Genomic DNA, 18,432 nt, shown 5'->3' on the forward strand with positions numbered 1-18,432 from the left:
TCATTGGGAGCTGGCTCGCTCCAGGATCCTCAGGTCATAGTTCTTTTTGGCCACTCGAAGTTTGAAGCGACTCACAGAGTTGTTGAGGCGAAGGGAGGCATTTTGGGCAGCCAGGGGGCTGGGGAACACAGCCACGATGGTGTACAAGGCAGCGAGGTCCGCGTGGCGGCCATTCTCAGCAGTCCCACCGTTGTCCCCCCCGCCCCCGCCAGGCAGCCCCTGAGCATCCTTGAGCCACTGGATCTTGGCACCGGACATGGCGAGCTGAGTGAAGAGTTTGTCCGCCTCAGTACGGGTGATGCCCTCAGGGAGATCTGTCACCTCCAGCACCCGCCCCAGGACTGGAAGGGGAGGAGAGAGGACATAGCTGTGAGACATGAGGAGTAATGGGGACTGGACAATGGTCTGGCAGAGAAGTATCCAGCTGACCAAATCTGCATACAATGTCTTCAAAAGCCCAGCCTTCCCACTTAGTTTTCTCTTCCCTTCCCCAAATCAACACAACTCCCTACCATTTAGACTCTGATCATGGCAACTAGGAGAAAAATATGAACGTTTCCTTTTCTCCTAGACCAAGATGTAGGCAAGTAGGCACCAGGCACCAGAATCCTAGATTTATGATCTGTGGACTTAGCCTGCAGCTCTCTCCCAGGGTGCTGACACTGAGAGAAGTGTGGTTTTTGCTGATATTCTTTAACAAAGTCAATAGGTCAACCTGACACACGTCCCATAGTTTCTTTCCCACTCAGAGGCTGGCCCAAATAGATTCTTCCTTCTTATCATCTAGGTAAGTGAGTTTCTCTTCTTTTCCTTGTTCAGCAAACTGCTTCCAATAGAGGAAATCCAGAAATCTTATATGCCTAGTATGGAAGCCTTCTCCATATTCTCTGACAATCTGCTCCTGTACTGGGTCTAGAGCTACCAAAAGTCAAGGTCCCAGATTAGGGTCAAGACTGTTTCCAGAAGACTCGGTGTATTCTTCCCAATTTCTACCACTATTTTCCCAAGGACCCAGGATAGCTTGGTAAGGAGAACTGAGACACTTTACTTGTCCCTCCTCTTGAGCACAAAAGGTTCCCATTTCCACTCCCCACACTAAGCTGGCTTTTCCCACCTGGCCAAGGTTGTTAATAGAGGGCTGGGGCAGGGGGTAATGGGCACGTTTTCAGGGGATTCAGCAACTCACCAACATCTGCCGTCCCTAGGTCAGTGGAGGCCGATTTGAGTGCTTGTCTCTTGCCTCGGTTTCCATGCTTCAATCCACTCTGTCCCTTCAACATTTGAAAGGTAACTTTCATCTCAGGTAAACAACACTGACTGCCTTCAATCCCAAGGTCTGCCTGAGAGATTGAGAATGACCCAGCTCTGATGACTCCAACCCACCAGGCAGTCAAACTGGCCAGGTTGTGGCCACTCAGAAGCAAACAGTCCTTCCCTCTTGGCACTGGGGTAGATGGACATGGGAAGAATGAGTAACAGGAGTAGGGTGAGACCCTCAGCCCCTCTCACTCCATCCACTGTGTTTTTTCCCTTGTCCACTTAGCTGGGTGGCTCAGAGATAGCATCCAAATGAGAAGGTGGGTCTGATGGCCCCAAGGCTGAGTGGGAGGGGATGGTGGACATCCTTACCTGGTGCACTGTGTAAGTTGACTGGCCATGGAGCAAGGGAGGGCAGATGGACAGATTGTACTGTAATGGCTGGCCCAAGAGGGAGTAGCGCCCATCACCTAATGAAGAAGAGCAGGTGGTTTTCTGGGAGTTTGAGTTTCATGGTATGAAATTTAAGAGACTTCTGGGGGGGTCTGGAGATGGACAGTAACAGTACATACTACTTCCACTACTTTCTATGATGGGAGTGCTTATGTGACTTAATTAAGAGTTGTCTTTCTTCCTAAATCCCTTAGTTCTCACAGATAAATGGGGTTACTGGGTCTCCTTACTTTGGAAGAAGGATTCTGCCTATGGTAGACAAAAGGCTCTGGGGAAATGATCAGGGGGGAAAACTAGAGACTCTTACAAATGTCTTTTATTTCTTAAGTAGATTCATTCACCTCACCTCCAAACCCAGGGCTCAAATTTCTGACTCACATGAGAAGTAATACAGTAGAGTGAGCATAAGCACAGACGTGGAACCAGCCTGTTTAAGTTCAAATCCTGGCTCTATCACTGGTAATGTAATGCTGGACAGTTTTCCTTCATTAGTGTTGCTGGGAAGGTTAAATGAATATAATACAGGTAAGCACTTATAGCAATACCTGGTATATGGTAAGCACCATAAGAATTAGCTATTGTTATTGAGTATCAATATTACTGTTATTATCATTATTGATAATAATTACATTTCAAAGCACTTTAAGTTTTTAAACTATATTCTCATCTTGTTTTCAGACTGCTTGTGATAGCCAACACAGGAAGTAGGTAAGATTATTCCCATCTTATTCCCATCTTATATGTGATTAACCCCATTTTATAGATTAGGAAACTGAAGTTTGGTTCTGAGTTTAAGTAACTTGCTCAACATAGCAAAGCTGGAGTAGTGGAACTAGAACTTGAACTCAATCTTTCTTTTTATTTATTGTGATTTGGGTGGAACTCAATCTCTTTTAACCCAAATCTAGTGTTCCTTCTTCTAAAACCATACTTACTATTTCTGACATGGCCCCACTTTCCCAGCCCTCAGACTCAGCACTGATGGTTTTCACTCTTTGATTCATCAGAAAGTTCAGTGAACTTCTTTTCCCTGGCCACAGTCACCAACTCTACTTGATGGTAAGTATCTTGAGGTAAGTTAACTATGGGTAACACTAGAAGGGGGAGGATGTCCTTAACTTGAATAGAAACATTAATTTCCAGAAGTTTGCTAAGTAGAAAGGAAGAGCTGGCTTCCAGAACTGGACCTGCCACACTGATTCTCCGCCTGTTACTTCCCTCTAGATCCCCCTACTTAGGAGTGGGATGTAAAGGGTGAATTATACAGCAGTCAGTCCTAATCTAACCCTTACCCTGTGCTGCACCCCCAGGCCGGGGGAACTGTGTGAGGACAGGCAGGGGACTGAGTCCTGTGCAGACGTTACTGAGGCTGGTGACAGGAGAGGGAGCTGGGGACTGGGTAGGAGACGGGACAGGACTGCTGCTCATCTGGGTGTTGGCCTGTGGAAGAGAAGAGCACACATCACATAAATACCTAATTGTTACTCCTTAGATACTCCAATGACTTAGTTTAAAACTCACCTCCCTCAGGAAATGAATCTCTCCCAAAGCCAGACTGCTTCTTCAAACTGTCCCCTTAGTCACCAGACAATCAGCTTGTATTATTTTAATGTCTACTTTTTGACACTCTGTTTTAAGTATTCTCTGAGCAATTTCAAATGTGTGTACTGTCTGCCACCTTAGATCTGCGATTCCCTGAAAGAGGATGCACTCTTCTATTTCTTGTGTTTCTCTCCTAAAAGTGCCCAGGGAAAGATGTGTAAAGAAGCTGCTCAGTCAATGGCAAAGACTGCTTCTTGGGAGGATTCTCACCACACCTCCTTGCTGAGATGGGGCTGGGCTGAAGGACTCACCTGGGGGCTGCTTTCAGGATTGTACAGGTCTCCAGGCTTTTGCCCTCGCTGGTCCACACTGTAGTATTTACAGTGACTCCACTGGACCATGGATGGATTCTGGGGGGTTTGGGGTCCATTAGGGACATTCAGCTGCATAACCACCACCCCTGGTCCAGAAGGTGACACTCCTGAGTGACAGGAAGAAAGCAGTTGGTTATGAATTCAAACTGTATTTTGGCCTTCCAGCTTGTCCTGGGTAGAAAAGCCAGTAAGCAAGTTCACTTCCAGCCTCAGGGTTACTCTAACTGTGTCCTGCTGGAAATCTGAGGTGTGTTCCTGATTCCCTCTCCCCAAACCAGTGGAGGCTGTGGTGGAAGGGAGAGTAGTTCCAGAGGTTCTCCTGGTCTTTATCTGGTGAGGAGTACTTTGGCATGTTTGGCAGAACACTGCTCCATTCTGCCTGGGTTGGGTGCTACCAAATGTCCAGGTCAGATTGCATTAACATCTGAGCATGGCACCGGCCCCAGTATGACTTTAGGCCAGGAGTGTGGGCACGTGCAGGCTTTTCTGGTAATGGCTGCAGATAAGTTAGTGATCTCTGGGGGTTCTGGAAAAGATGTAGCTTCACTGAGCCAGACCAACAAAGTATTTCTTAGGCAAGGATGGAGTGAGTTAGGGAACATTCCAACCAGGGAAAATGGCATGGAGATGTATGTTACATGCAAGAAATGAAAAATAATTTCAAGGTGCTAAAACATAGAGGCTATGTAGGGGAAGTAGTACATGAGATACACTTAACTTATTTCTTCAATAAGCATTTATTGAACATTTACTATGCACTAGTTATTATGTTGGGCATTGGGTGCATAACAAACTCGGTCCTTGCCATCACGAAACAGACAATCAACGAGGGAGACCAAAAAACAAACTCACTGCCGTCGAGTCATATCCCACTCATAGCGACCCCCCCTTGAGTTTCTGAGGGAGTATCACTATGGAAGTAGATTGCCCAGTCTTCCTTCCAAGGAGTGGCTGGTGGGTTTGAACTGCCAGCCTTCTCATTAGCAGTCAATTGCCTTAAGCACTATGCCACCAGAGCTCCCTTGAGGGAGACAGACATTATATAAATAGTTGGTGTCAGGGTTTGAAGTATGCTTTGTTAAGGAGCTTGGACTTCATTCTGGAGGTGTTGGGAACAGGACTTGCATTTCAGAGAGCTAACTCAAGTGGACAAATGTAGGATGGTTGAAGGGAAGGAGAGACCAGCTGCAGGAAGAACTGGTTAGGAAGCTACTGAAACAGAATGAAAACGAGAAGTTTCTGAATCAGGGCAATGACAGCAGAAAAGGAATGGAAGGACTGGACCCACCACTCTGAAGTTTACACTGAGAGGTTCAAGTGTCTGACTGGATGTGTCACTGAGGTTTCAGATGACAATCACTGATGCTGTTATCTTCTCACAGGGGTGGGGAAGGAAAGAGATCAGTGAGGAGGAACATTAAGTTCTGAATCCTTTCCCTGGTGAAAAGCAAGAGAAGAGGTCAGGGAGAAGCAGTATGACTGATAGTCTGCTGAGAAGGATGGGCAGGAGTTCTGCTTCCCCCAGGGGATTGTTCAGACTGAGGGTCTGCTCTTGACCTCCCAGGATATATCCCCACTGAGGGATAGGCCGGGTTCATGTGTGTGTGATGGCAGAGAAATGGGACCTGGGGGTTGTTCAGTTGAAAACCTGCTGCAATGCTGCTGTTTACATGGTGCAGCATTCTGAGGCTGCTGCGGCAGCTACCATCACATCGCTTCTTGTGATGGGAAATGTTGCAGCTTCTGCCCGGGGCACCAGTCATGCTGGGAAGTGAGCATGATTGCTTTTCTCAGGTAGCGTCAGTCAAAGGAAAGCAAGAGAGACGGTGGGAGGTCTGAGAGAGCAGCTCAGGAGACACAGCATGTGTCACATACCATTCGCCAGTCAATTTGTGACCCCCACCCTCTGGGGTCACAATCAGAGGGCATGAAGACTCAAGAGAAACAGGTTCACATATCCCCATCCCCTGCCAAGAGAGACAGGGCATATTATTCATCAGCATGGCTTATAGAAGGGCCGCAGGAAAATTGCAGTTTTGTAGTGTCATGCACTTAAGGAAAGGACTGCCCCGTTTCTATAGCTGTTTTGGGCATTTTATTTCTCCATCCTAAAAGCCCTACCAGCTCTAACATCCTCTACCAACAGAACTGCAGTTGACCTTATTCAAACACCTCATTGCTGCTACCTGAGGGGCCAAGGCAAAAATAATCAAATCTACAGCTTTTCTGGAAGGCAGCTCATAATCTGAGCCTGATGCCCTGGGCCAGGAAAGGTGGGGGATGGGAGTGCTTACAGATGTGTGCGTGTGTAGGGGTGGGGGCGCAAACAAGGCAGTGGAGGCTCTAATACCAACATGTAGCCATAAGAGGCTATCAGGGGGCTCAAGGTGGTGGTGGTGGTGATCAAAGTCCTCATTATTTTCTCTGAGCCTAACAAAAACAAAGCCAGGGTTCTCAGCAGCAGCCTCTGTCCTGCGTCCTCCCTACACCCAGTCCTCCCCCGCTGGCCTGGAGCATTGTTCCTTCACTCAGCTGAGGACTCTGAGCACTGCTCGGCTGATGAGCTGATTTTTATGCTTCTCTTCCTTCAGCCAAAAGCAGGTGGCATCCGTTAGCAGCTGAACTGTCGCTACTTCTTAATGGATGTGGCAATAAAAAAACCCCCAAAACCAAACAGCCCACTGCCCAGTGACAGCACTTACATATAATCAGGTTGGGGGAAGAAGTCTGGGTTGGGGTCAGGGTGGGAAGGGGGAGAAGGGGGTTGAATAAGGAAATCAATTTCAGTTGGAAAGCTCTGAAAGGAGAGGGGATGTGTGAATGGCTTTTTAAGTGGCATCATTAAACCTGGGCAGAAAGGTCGATTGGGCAGAGCACACCGCATAAATACAAACAGATGACATTTATGTCTGGCAGAACTGTTTTTTGTTTTTCTTACTACTTTTTTTTGTTTTTAAATCGCTGAGGTAGAAAACTGATAGGCTTCTTCCTTACCCCAGGAATCAAATCTATAGAAGGAATGTCCAGAGAAATAAAACTCATAGGTATCCTTCCCGAATTACTGGATAAAATTCACTCATATCTTGGTCTTTTTCCTGGTTTTTGGTGGGGGAGAGGGTGTCTTCCGGGAATGGGAGAAAAAGAATCTTGGCTTTGGCAACCCCTCAGCTACAGTATGAGTCTGTAAGTATGTGAGAAGCTGTTTCTGTGTGCATCTCCCTCTGTGCTGCTGGTCACTGTAAATTGGGAGTCTGTGCATAGGTATCACTACCATTTCATGTCTCTGCATCTTCTCCAAACAGTCATCCCTGTAGAAACCTCAAGGGACATGCAAGCTATCATTTTAGTGGAGAGAAAAGCATTTCCTGGGCTTATAGTTATGTCTAATATAAGGTCCAGGCCTGGAGTGAACTGGGTAACTACAAAAATGTATTAATAAGCCAGAACAGTTGTTCCAGGAACAGCCAATTCTAATCCCTGCCTTTATTTTTGGAAAAGTGACCATGTTGCTACATGGGAGGAGGGCGGGTAGCTGTCCTCTGAAGGTGACAGAGGAGCCCTTGCAGACTCGGCCTGTCTTCTAGCTTCTCACTGAAGGGTAAACTGAAAAGCAGGCAGAAGAAGCACTTGTTTCTCTTCTGCTTCCTCTTAGATTTCCATGAGCATGGATAAAGACTTTTAAAATCAATGGACTGATGAGTATGGCCCATTGTAGAAGGGGTCAGTCAGAAGCCTGGAATCAGGGAGGGTAGCTAGGAAGATAGGAGAAATAAGTGAGAAAGTCCAAAGCATCAAGAAAAATAGAGGGTTTTCTCTATTTCTGTTGATGTGGATAGAACCCAGGTTATCTCCTTCTTCCAACCCAGCCCAGATGTGGAGCTGCTATTTCCACACCAACAACTATTTCTGCTTACTTAAACCCAGTACGAGGTCCAGAAAAGGTAATGAAAAATTATTTTCATTTGCATTGCTGCTGATTCAAAGACCTTGTTTTTTAAGATGAACACAGATATAACCACAGAGAGACCCAATAGATAAAGGGACAAACCACCAGGAATACACATAAAAATGCACATACAAGTATACCCATATGCACATGCATACGCTTATTTTAATAAGTAAGAGACAAAATGCCCTGCGGTACCAAGCACTACCACAGGCCACAGTGGTTTTGGGAGCTGGTTTCCATACCCTGTTGGGAATTTCAAGGCCAAATGCTCCTGGTGGACACTAGGAGAAAGAGCTAGAGAGGCCAATAATGTAATAAAAGGGTAAATGCTGTTGAATTTAAAACCTCTCAGCCTGGAAATGATCCCCGTTTGGCCTGGATGAAGTCAGAAGTCATTGCTCCTTGAAGGTAAGAATTCATTATGTCTTATGAGCAAGATTAATATCAGAATTCCTTCTACAGTGTCTTACACTGTAAGGATGCAAAAAACCTTAAATGAAAAATCATTGCATTTCTAAATGGTGAAAACTGGTGAAATACCTCCCTCTCACCAGAAGAGGGCACTCTGACATCCCCACAATAAATACATTAAGTGGACTGGGATAGCTGGAGGCTAGATTAAGACTTCCTCCCCTCCAGAAACTCTGAAGCTTCTTTAACTGCAGTGTACTGCTAGGTCACTGAGAGGCTGCCTATTCAACTGGGGTCGCTGGCCCCTCCAAAGAGAGCCTTTAAACCAAAAAACCAAACTCACTGCCATCGAGTCAGATCCGACTCATAGCGACCCCTCCTTGGGTTTCTGAGGCGGTATCACTACAGAAGTAGATTGTCCAACCTTTCTTCTGAGGAGTGGCTGGTGGGTTTGAACTGCCACCCTTCGAGTTAGCAGTGAAATGCCTTAGACACTATGTCACCACAGCTCCCAGTAAAGAGAGACTTTAGCTGTTTAATATGCTATCCATTTCTTTCCCACTGGAGGGAAAGAAACAGCGTTATTAAGGATGCAACACAGAATATAGAACGTCAAAAGACCCAAGTTAAAGTTCTAGGACTGTGACCTCAGGCAAGTCATTTAACCTCTCTGAGCCTTAAATTTCCTTCTCAGGAGGTTGTGGTGAAGACTGCAATGATACAATGTATGTGTGAACATACCAAAAAATGTTATACAATCCTAAGATATACCTTAAAATACATTTTATCAGCCTCCTTCAAACTCCCAAGGGAAAAGAAAGGCTGTCTACTAGAAGAATATGCACAGGAGACAGAGGTAAGCACTTAATTTCTCAAAGGCATGAGAGGATAATGCAGGATTCAGCAAAAAAAAAAAAAAGGGGGTGGTGGTGGTGGTGAGGAAACCAGTCAGAGATGTAGCTTCTCTGGGACAGGACAACCAACCTCCTATTTCCCGAGAGGTCAGCTTTAGCAGCCCGGAAAACACCAGTCAAGGCTTTGCTCTCTCCTACTCATGGGGTCAGCTGGAAACAAGGCAGTCAATCCCTGGACTCTTTCTGTCCTTCCCAACTCTAGAGCACAAGCTCTTTAGCAACATTTTGCTCTTGCCAGTGGCCACTAAAAAACCAAACTCACTGCCCTCCTTGGGTTTCCGAGGTGGTAGTACTACAGAAGTAGATTGCCCAACCTTCCTTCCGAGGAGTGGCTGGTGGGTTTGAACCACCAGCCTTCTGGTTAGCAGTCAGATGCCTTAGGCACTACGCCACCAGAGCTCCTTGCAAGTGGCCAAGACCTCCCTGATTCTTTATCTTCTTACCTGAGTACTGCTGTGGCATCTGTGGTGGACTGCAGGGAGAAGGAGACTGAGGCATCTGGTACTGCTCGGTGCCGGGAGGCTGCAGAAATCCTACAGAAGGGCTGGGAAGATGCAGAAGAGAGGAGTGGTAAAGCGGTACAGGGAGGAACAGGGCTCCTGGCGAACAGCTGCTGCTTTCTGGGAGTCCCCCATGGGAAGCAGAGGCAGCTCCAAGTCATTCCCCCATCAATTTGCCATGCAATTTCTAAAATCACTCATCAGTTCAAAGTTAATTAGATATATTTGTACTTGATCATCTTTCAATTAGGAAGCTGCTAATCAGTGCTACAGATGGAATGTTCACGACACATGCTCTTTCCTAACAGTGTGGAAACATCAGACACATACACGTGCATACATGCACATACACACACATAGACACAGATTCTGAGAAAACACAGCAGAAACAGAGACAAAGAGCATGTCAGAGACAGATATACAGTGCTAGAGAGATGGATAAAAATAACAAAGGAGATTTGTGATTTTAGAGATAAACACAAAGACTGACAGATAGTCACCTAAAGACAAATGGGACAAAAAACATAAAATCCTAGACAACATGGAGATACACACACACACACACACACACTGAGAGATAGTCACACAGGCCCAGACGAGTTCCAGTTCCAGCTCTGCTACTAACTAGTTAAGAAATATATGCAAATTTCTTAATATCCTTAGCTGGAATTTCTTCATTTATAAAACAAGAGAAAGAAAGAAAACAAGGGGAGTTGACTAGACTATTTCTAAGGTGCCTTCTACCTCTAAAATTCGATTAGCTATGACCTATACGCAGATATAAATAAACACAGAGAAAGAGACACATCATCTGAGATTTGCTCATAGATACAAACTATATATATTAAAAAAAAAAATATATATATATATATACACACACACACTACAAAATTGCTTCTCTTAATAACGAGCAGTCTCTATCTCAGTTCTGAGTCCCATTAGTTAGAAAAACAAAACCGAGAAATTGTAAAACCTCTGTCTCTGAAGACGGAATTTTTTCTGCTGACGAGCTCTTGTTTAAATATAAATCAAAGAGGAGAAAAGGAGGATTAACACCTTCATGTTCTACCTGCTTTAGGTACCTAGGATCTTTACTCCTGCCTTTCTTAGCAGCAGAAACAAAACCATGGTGCAATAGCTGCTGGAGGTCTACAAGAGAAGAGTCCCCACTCTGTAGGAGTCCTCACCTCGTACCATTCTGCTGAGTTGGTGGGATCATGCTGTAGTACACAGGTACGCCCCCTGCTGGCAGGCCCCCTTGCACAGATTGGCTCACAGGCACCAGCATGGGTTGCTGGAAAGGCGGCTGGACCACATTTTGTGAGTCATTGCCCACAGGGACCTGGGTAGAGACAAGAAGAGAATGAGTATGTGTACTCGGTGAGCTCACCAAGAGAAAAGCCCAGTCATCACTAGACGAGGGCACTGCAACTTCCTTCCCTACCTCTCAGAGACCCCTCCTGTTCTTCCCCGTCTGCTTCAAGGAAATGTTTATAGAACTATCTCCATTCCCGCCCCCCCCATCACACACACACACTTTTCCAAACACAACCTTTGGGCATCTGACAAAGAAGGAGCTCAATTTCCTTTAGAGTCTCCTTTCCTGAGCATAGACACATTTCTATGGCTGTATAAAGATGAAACAATTTAAATAAAGATTCTCCTCAGACTTTCTGGGCACTCTCTCAGAGGAAAAAAAACCTAAATTCTACGGGAAACATAGAAAATATTTTAGAATTGGAACTATCAGTCTGGAAGACTCTGGGAGACTGTCTTCCTTTTCTTCTCCCCAGGGACTGGGTGATCTTCCCCTACTCAGAATGCACCCACATGGTAAGAAGGCAGTGGAGTGTACTGAACCACCAGGCCTTGCATTTGGCCCCCCATGCTGCTCCTCTGGTTGCTGAGCAGGCCCTGGTTTTGTGGCTGCTGGACCCCAATCATGCCTTGGTAAGCCGCCTGTTGTTGGTTAGGCATCATGGGCTGTAAACCTAGGGATAGGCAAGGCAGAGAAGATATTAGTTATGGTCTCAACAATGTTTAGGAGGTCACACCCTATCAGTAATTTCCCTCTTCCATTCTACTCTACTTTTTCTTTTTCTGAAAATTCCGGATCCTTCTTTTGGACCTAATCGTATCTGTTTTTCTTTAATTTTTTTTCTTTTTGGATGGGGAAGGTAATCTCTGTTTCCCAGTTTCCAGCTTCTCCCCTTCGCTGACTCCTTACACCAGAAGTTTCTCTTACCAGGCTGCTGGGATGGCTGAGGGAGCTGCTGACCACGTTGGGGGCTATAGGCCACCGAGTGAGAGAGAGGTCGATATTGCTGGTTGGAGTTAGGATACTGTCCAGGGGGATAGTAAGAAACCTGGATCTATGATGAAAAGAAAGAGGTATGTGAGGGCCACTCAAATTTAACCCCAACATCCCCACACTATAAAATACATCAGAGTTGAAAGCCAGAAATTTGTAAATGGAAGTATTCTGGACCTGAAATTGCAGGATTAGTATACAAGTTTGAAAGGGAAAAGAAAGGATTTGTGTCACACAGAAAGAAGACCTGGCTAGAATGGTAACTCTCAAGCACTAGGTGGGGACAGGTGTACCCTCTAGTCTGTCTGAACTAGAGGAAGAAAGAAGGACACTGGACAAACTGATTTAACCTGGGGACCCAAGCTGCTTACCTGTTGAGGAGGCTGCATGTAGCCCTGGGGTGGCAGGACTTGCTGAGTAGGTGGTGCATGGCTAGAGGTGGAATAGTTGGAAGTGGGGAGGGGCTGTCCCGTGGAAGCCATGATGAAGCTAGTCTGCTGAGGGTGCTGGGAGATAAGTGGAGGTTGGAACAGAGCTGAAGATGGGTCAGCTGCCTCAGTAGAACTTTGGCGGCTAAGGCTCATTTGTCCAAAGGGGTTGCTGAGGTCATCTGCCTGTTGGTAGAGTGGGGGACTTTAGGACTGAGGCCATATCAAGGTTCATCTCTTTGACTTGAACACAGACAGACAGACAGACAGCAATACTAACCTTCTCTAGAGCCTTTCTTTTACATCAATTAGAGATTGTCCTGCCTCTGTCCTCCTGGGAGGTGTTTTTCAGCCCTAAACCTCTGTTATACAGTGCTTTAAATTGCTTGAATTGAGCTGTTTGAAGCCCAACTCTGGAGCCAGTCTCTCTACTACATATGAGTTAACAAGGGCCACCCTGATTATGACCTTCATTAGGATTACTCCTGGGAAGATGGGAGCAATGACACAACTTCTATATATAGAAAAAAAGAACTAGTTATTGGGTGAAAGAAAAAGATTATACGAGTCTTTCTATTTCCTGTCTTTCTCCTGCCCCCAATCATACAAAGGGTCCCTACATTGCTATAAGTCTGCTTTTTATAATAAAGGACTCAAATAACACCTCGAGTTGCTTATGGGTGAGTAGGTTCACGTGGTTACCTAGCTCTGCCTACGCAGGGGAAAGACTGCTGGGTTCCCACTCCTGCTGCTTATCTCCCTACTTCCTCTCCAGATCATTTCCACCTCTGTTCTCTAACACTAGCCTAGAGTTCTTCTGCCCTTCAGAAACCTCTTCCAATTCTCGCCTCCGAAAGGAGGCCAGGGTGAGTGGCTGAGCTGGATGGCAAGACTGACTGGTCAATCTTTAATTACCTTCTCTCTCAGCCCTCTTCCCTAAGCAGTATAGGTGATGGTGTTCCATCTCTCACTTGTATAGTGATAGCTTAGGGTTTGTTAGCTTTCTCCTCTCTTCTGTTGTCTGGACAGTAATTGACACACAAACACATACCCTACCACCACCACCATCACACCAGAGAAGGAGATCTTTTGCAAAAGAAACTAGCAGAAACCAAAAGATAACGCTTTCCTGTAGTTTCACTCAATTTTCACTCTGATCTTCATGTTAGCTGTTTTGCTGGCTTACTGGACAGGAACAGATGACAAAATGACTGAATTGGAGATTACTTTGAAGTCCATACTCCAGGACTTTTCAGAATAGAGATAAGAAGTAGGAGAGAAAAGAGGGGATTCTAATGAAAAACCAGAGAGAGGTGATTAACACACACAAAAAATCGGGGCTCTTATAACCATGATGGAAGTTATCCACTACCTGGCAAATCAGATCTTAAGAGAATTTATAGTCAGAGTAGAAACCAATTTAAACAGCATGTACTATGCAGTGGGATAAGGCTAGTTTTACATAAAATGACATGATGAGATAGGGGAACATTTTAAGTTTTTACCAGTGGTACCAGAAAAATCTACAATTGTGTTATTTTTAAAATAAGTTATAGAGAACAATTTTTTCTCCTTAGACATGTCCAGGGAGAAAATGATAGGAAGGATGTACATGGTAGAGAGATGAAGAGCCTAGGTTGGACCAGCAACCAATTTTGTTCCCTCTCTGAAACTCAGGGGAACTCACTATTCCTTTCTGTCTTACATTTAGGCATCTCTTGATGCCTAAAGTGCTGTGATGAGGCCGTTAGAATGGAGTACATGTCAGCCCATGCTGGCCCCTCGAGGAACACAAAATAGCTCTCTCAAAAAGCACAGCATGCTTGCAAAGCCATCCCAGATGAACCCAGTCATATCAACAGATACAGGCCACACATGGACAAGGACAAAAAGGGGAATGGAATTATACCATATTGTACTGCTGGGGCGGAGAGACTGGCAGAAGGACTTGGGGACAGGAGCTTGGAGAGAACTGAACAGGCTGCGGAGAGGGTTGCAGAGCCGGGACTGGCTGTGGACCGGCAGAGAGGCATGTGGAAAAGGGGAGAGAAAAGGAAATCATAGGAAGAGGTAGGGGGGTAGAGATGGGGAGGGAGAAGGGAGGAACAACAAGTTAATCATAAAGGAAATTTCACATAAATAGCAAGGCTGCTGAGCAGGCAGTAGAGCAGGCTTGAAACCAAGCCTGGGAAGAGCTTGTGGCATTTACAATTCTTCCACAAACAGGCAATCTCTCCTATGAGGAGAGACCTGCTACATGCCCCGCCCCATTAGCCACTCAGAACTCTGCAGCTGTTGTGAGCAATCTTAGGACTCTCAGGACTAGAGTCTGCAGCTTGATTCCAAATAAAGCTTTCTCCAAAGCATTTTTCCTGAGCATATGATTCCTGGGGAGCACTACTGCAGCCCTCCTTGGATGTCCACTTGAAAAGGGATTCCTGTTTGCACTGTGTACTGTGTATGTAAGTAGGGTCATACAAGGTCTGGCTCAGCTCTCCTTGTCATGTTCCCGATTTCATACCACATCTCTCCTGAAGGAAATGCTCATTCACAAGCATCATCACTTCCCAAGGGCAGAGAAGGGAAAAAATACCCAGTTACCGCTTGGTTCTGGCTACTTCCTTTAGCTCCATGATTGCTCCTCTAGTCTATGAGGGCAGTATGAAAAATCCCCCCAGAAGCAAGCAGGGAAATATCTAGGAATAAAATAGCCTGGTTTTAGCTTTTGCTCCTTTAGTGCCTTCACTAGTCTCACGTAGGGGGAATTTGTTTATTAGGAACATGGTATATTCTAAACTGACTAAAGGGTAGTTGTTTTTCTTCTCTCCCTTCTTCCTATCCAGCCATTTTGATCACTTCATCAGTTCTATGGTCATAGCCACCAGTGGTAGGAGGGACAGGAGAAGGACAGAGGTGGAAGCGGTGGGGGAGAAACATTTATATACACTGTCTCGTTTCAGCCCACAATACTCCTATAGGGATATAAAATAACTCTTATTTTGCAGTTAAGAAAGTTAAGACTCACAGCTATCCAAGGCACAACTGGTCTCCACTTGCCTGGGGCAACAGAGGAAGAAGGTAACTCAGGAACAGGAGAAAGAAATGGAATGTGTGGCTGCTTATCTCCATGACCAAATGCCTCCTTTGCCATGAGACCAGCAGAACTGGATGGTGCCCAGTTACCATTACTGAACATTTTGATCAAAGATTCTACAGAAGAATCCTGATCAAAAGGGACAAAATGCAGAACAGAATTTCAAATTCTCATGGACTCCAGTCTTTCTGGAACCATAGAGGGTGGATGAACTCCTGAAACTATTGCCCTGAGATAATCTGTAAAACTTAAACCAAAAGTATCCTCTGAAGTCTTCTTAAAACTAATTAATAGTTTAGCTTAATTAGTAACAAAGGTCTGCCTCCAGCTTTATAATCTATTATGAACTATCTACATGGGATCAAAGTGACAAGAGCAACTTGAAAGAGCAGATAGGACTGGAATCAGAAGATACCTCAAAAAGGAGAATACTCTGGAGGCCTTAGCAGAGGAGCTGATGTCTGGATTAAACAAATAAAAGTCGTCTTAGTTAGAAAGAAGTTAATAAGAATCCACTATGCGACTGGGGAGAGATGCTGCTGTAGCCTTGGTAATAAACTTGTTGCTCTACTGGCACACCTATTTCCTGTAAGCTATGAAATTCCAAACATAAATGCCGGCCAGGTTGCTCAGCATAAACTGCTGGTGCTAGTGGCTTTTAAACACATATCCTGTCACGTTAATCTTCTTTTTTTTAGGGGAGGGCCTAACTTGGTTTGGCCTTATATACTTTGGGTAATGAGGGGAAGGGGTGGCCACAGGGACAATGAAGTAAGAAAACACTGTCTATTTTCCTTACATTTGTGAGTTTTGAGTAAAAAGTGAGAGAAGAAATGATGTTCCACTATTAGGCTTCCAAGAACCTGGAAAGGGGCAGTGGAAAAAGTAGGGAGGGGGTCTCAGTGTTATTTTTTAGTTTTTCCATTTCCACCCTCAACTATGTTGTCTCCTTGGAGTGTCTCAAACTTCAGAGTCAGGTAATCACAGAGAAACTATGAGAAAGCTAGATTGACCCTGAGGAACATGACTGCCAATGACTGGTGAATTTTGGGCTAAGTCACTGGCTCTGAGATGCCTGACTTCACTGGGAAAGGCTGAGAGGGCTCCTTTTTAAGAGCCCCCATTCATTTTAAGCAAAATGGATGAAAAGGTGGCTACTAGCCCTTTAGTCCTCAGCCCTGCCCCGTGGTTTTACATGTTTTACTAACACAGGATCTGAAGTTTTGCCAAGAAGGGAAAGAGCGTAGTTCAGACCACATCATCCTCAGGCCTGGTGCAAATGGCCTCTTGCTACAGGGCTAAAGGTAACTACCCTTTTTCAAAGTTTTTTCTTTAAAGGAAAACTTTTAGAGTAAGCACAGTGGTGTGTGTGTGTGTGTGTGGGGTCACTTTCTTCATCTATGCACTGTAATATACAAGTGGAGAAACTGCACAATAGTTATTTTGGGGCTCAGCAACTTCTTGAGTTTGAAGAATGCCCAGTGCTGATAGTTGGGAAAAAAGAAAAAGAAAGAGACAGTAAGAAGAAAGGTATAAAGGGAAAGTGAGAAAGAGAGAAGTGGAAGAAAAAAAAAAAAAGACATACAGTGGTGGTGGTGGCGGCAGTGGCGTTTATGTAGTATCAGCAACTACCATAAGTGCTTCAGGGACACCAAAGCTTATCCAGGATAAGATTAAGTTTGGAGTCTGTCATCAGGATTAATATCAAGAATAAACTTCTGAGGATGCAGAGGTCTCTGCACCAAACAATTCTCCTTTTCCCCGATCTGTAGTGCCAGGCTTAACACCACACTCTCTGCCAGAGATCAGTCCAATACCAAAGGGTTACCTATTGATCCTCAAGCTAACAATTCTAGAGAAAAACACAATCTGAACAGAAATTTGGGGTTTAGGGCTGGTATATCCTGCCTAAAACATTTCCAGTCCCAAACAGCTATTCCTTCAATTTTCTCTTTATTCTTCTCATTTCTTCTATCTTTTTCTAAATATGGAAGTAAAAGGGAAGCAAACAGAGTACTAAAGGGAAGATAATGGAGTAAGACTGTATTAAAACACACATATTTTACAAAAAACTAAAAAATACTGGGGCCTTATAAAAGTGGGACATACACACACAGAAACATTGCAGGAGATAGCCAGAAGGAGAAGCTCAGAGTTTGTATCCATTTATAGGTTTGAATCAAGATACGGACAGAGAAAACCATACACACATAGCCGCCATACTTTGGTGAGAAGGGAGGTAAGCTGATATGAACAAGACTTAATGGAGTGAGTGGTGTAGAACAAGAAAGAACATTAGGACTATAGAGACACTGATTTAGGGACTAAGTTGAAGGATAGGAATAATCTGCGTGTGAGTCACATCAAGACATAGAGCAGGGTTTCCCAGGTCTCCAACGTTCTTTATTTTACCTTCTTTTCACTATAATTGAGATGGGGCAGTACTGGAAAATTCTGGGGTCTTTCCAATTTAGTGTCCAGTTCCTGAGGAATCAGTGTGTGGGACTTGTGTGTTATACCCAGGAAAGAGTATATGTAAAGCCAAAGAGTATATCTAAAGCTGGGGAAGGAACCTGAAAGGTAAAACTTAAACTGTCACAGAAAAGAGTCAGTGTAGACATACAAGCTTCCTAACTTCTCTTTCCGACCATGCTTTTGGACAAAGCTATGGATGGAGCTCTGTTTGTGGAAGAGGAGAGTAAGCGACGATCTCAGCATAGCTATGCTCAGAGTATTAAGGTGACTTTTAAGTCTAGACCACGGAGGTTCCAGTTCAGAACAGCACCTGATTCTTAGGCTGATGCCGTGCATGGTCTCCAGAGAGGTACAACTTCATTCAAACTCTGGTTGGTACTAAGATCTACCAGTCCAGCTACTGCAGAAAGATACAGCTTTTTTTTTTTTTTAATGTACACCACATATATCTATTTCTGTATCTATATATTAAAACATGGAAGAAAGAGGTGGCAGTCTGTTTCTGTAAAGATTTACAGTCTTGAAAACCCTATGGGGCAGTTCTACTGTCTTACAGGGTTACTATGAGTCGGAATCAACTTGAAGGCAGTGGGTTTTATATATTAAAACCCACAAATTCATGTTGTTGTTGTGTTGTTGTTTGCCGTCGAGTCGGCCCCAACTCATAGCGACCCCTCCTTGGGTTTCCGAGGCAGTATCACTACGGAAGTAGGATTGCCCAACC

At 44.8% G+C, this 18,432-nt stretch overlaps 1 protein-coding gene across 1 annotated transcript in view; it reads right to left on the reverse strand.

The window, feature by feature from the left end:
• R3HDM2 (R3H domain containing 2) overlaps positions 1–18,432 on the reverse strand; it is a 188,941-nt gene continuing 170,509 nt past the window's right edge. Inside the window, 11 exon segments of the mRNA XM_042782204.1 lie at positions 1–341; positions 1,187–1,271; positions 1,630–1,727; positions 3,003–3,150; positions 3,564–3,733; positions 9,344–9,444; positions 10,588–10,742; positions 11,231–11,391; positions 11,646–11,772; positions 12,083–12,325; positions 14,049–14,150. Coding sequence (XP_042638138.1) covers positions 1–341; positions 1,187–1,271; positions 1,630–1,727; positions 3,003–3,150; positions 3,564–3,733; positions 9,344–9,444; positions 10,588–10,742; positions 11,231–11,391; positions 11,646–11,772; positions 12,083–12,325; positions 14,049–14,150 — 1,731 coding nt within the window.

Source organism: Orycteropus afer, unplaced genomic scaffold (assembly GCF_000298275.1).
Source record: "Orycteropus afer afer isolate SDZICR_OR568_19922 unplaced genomic scaffold, OryAfe1.0 scaffold00261, whole genome shotgun sequence".
NCBI lineage: Eukaryota > Metazoa > Chordata > Mammalia > Tubulidentata > Orycteropodidae > Orycteropus > Orycteropus afer.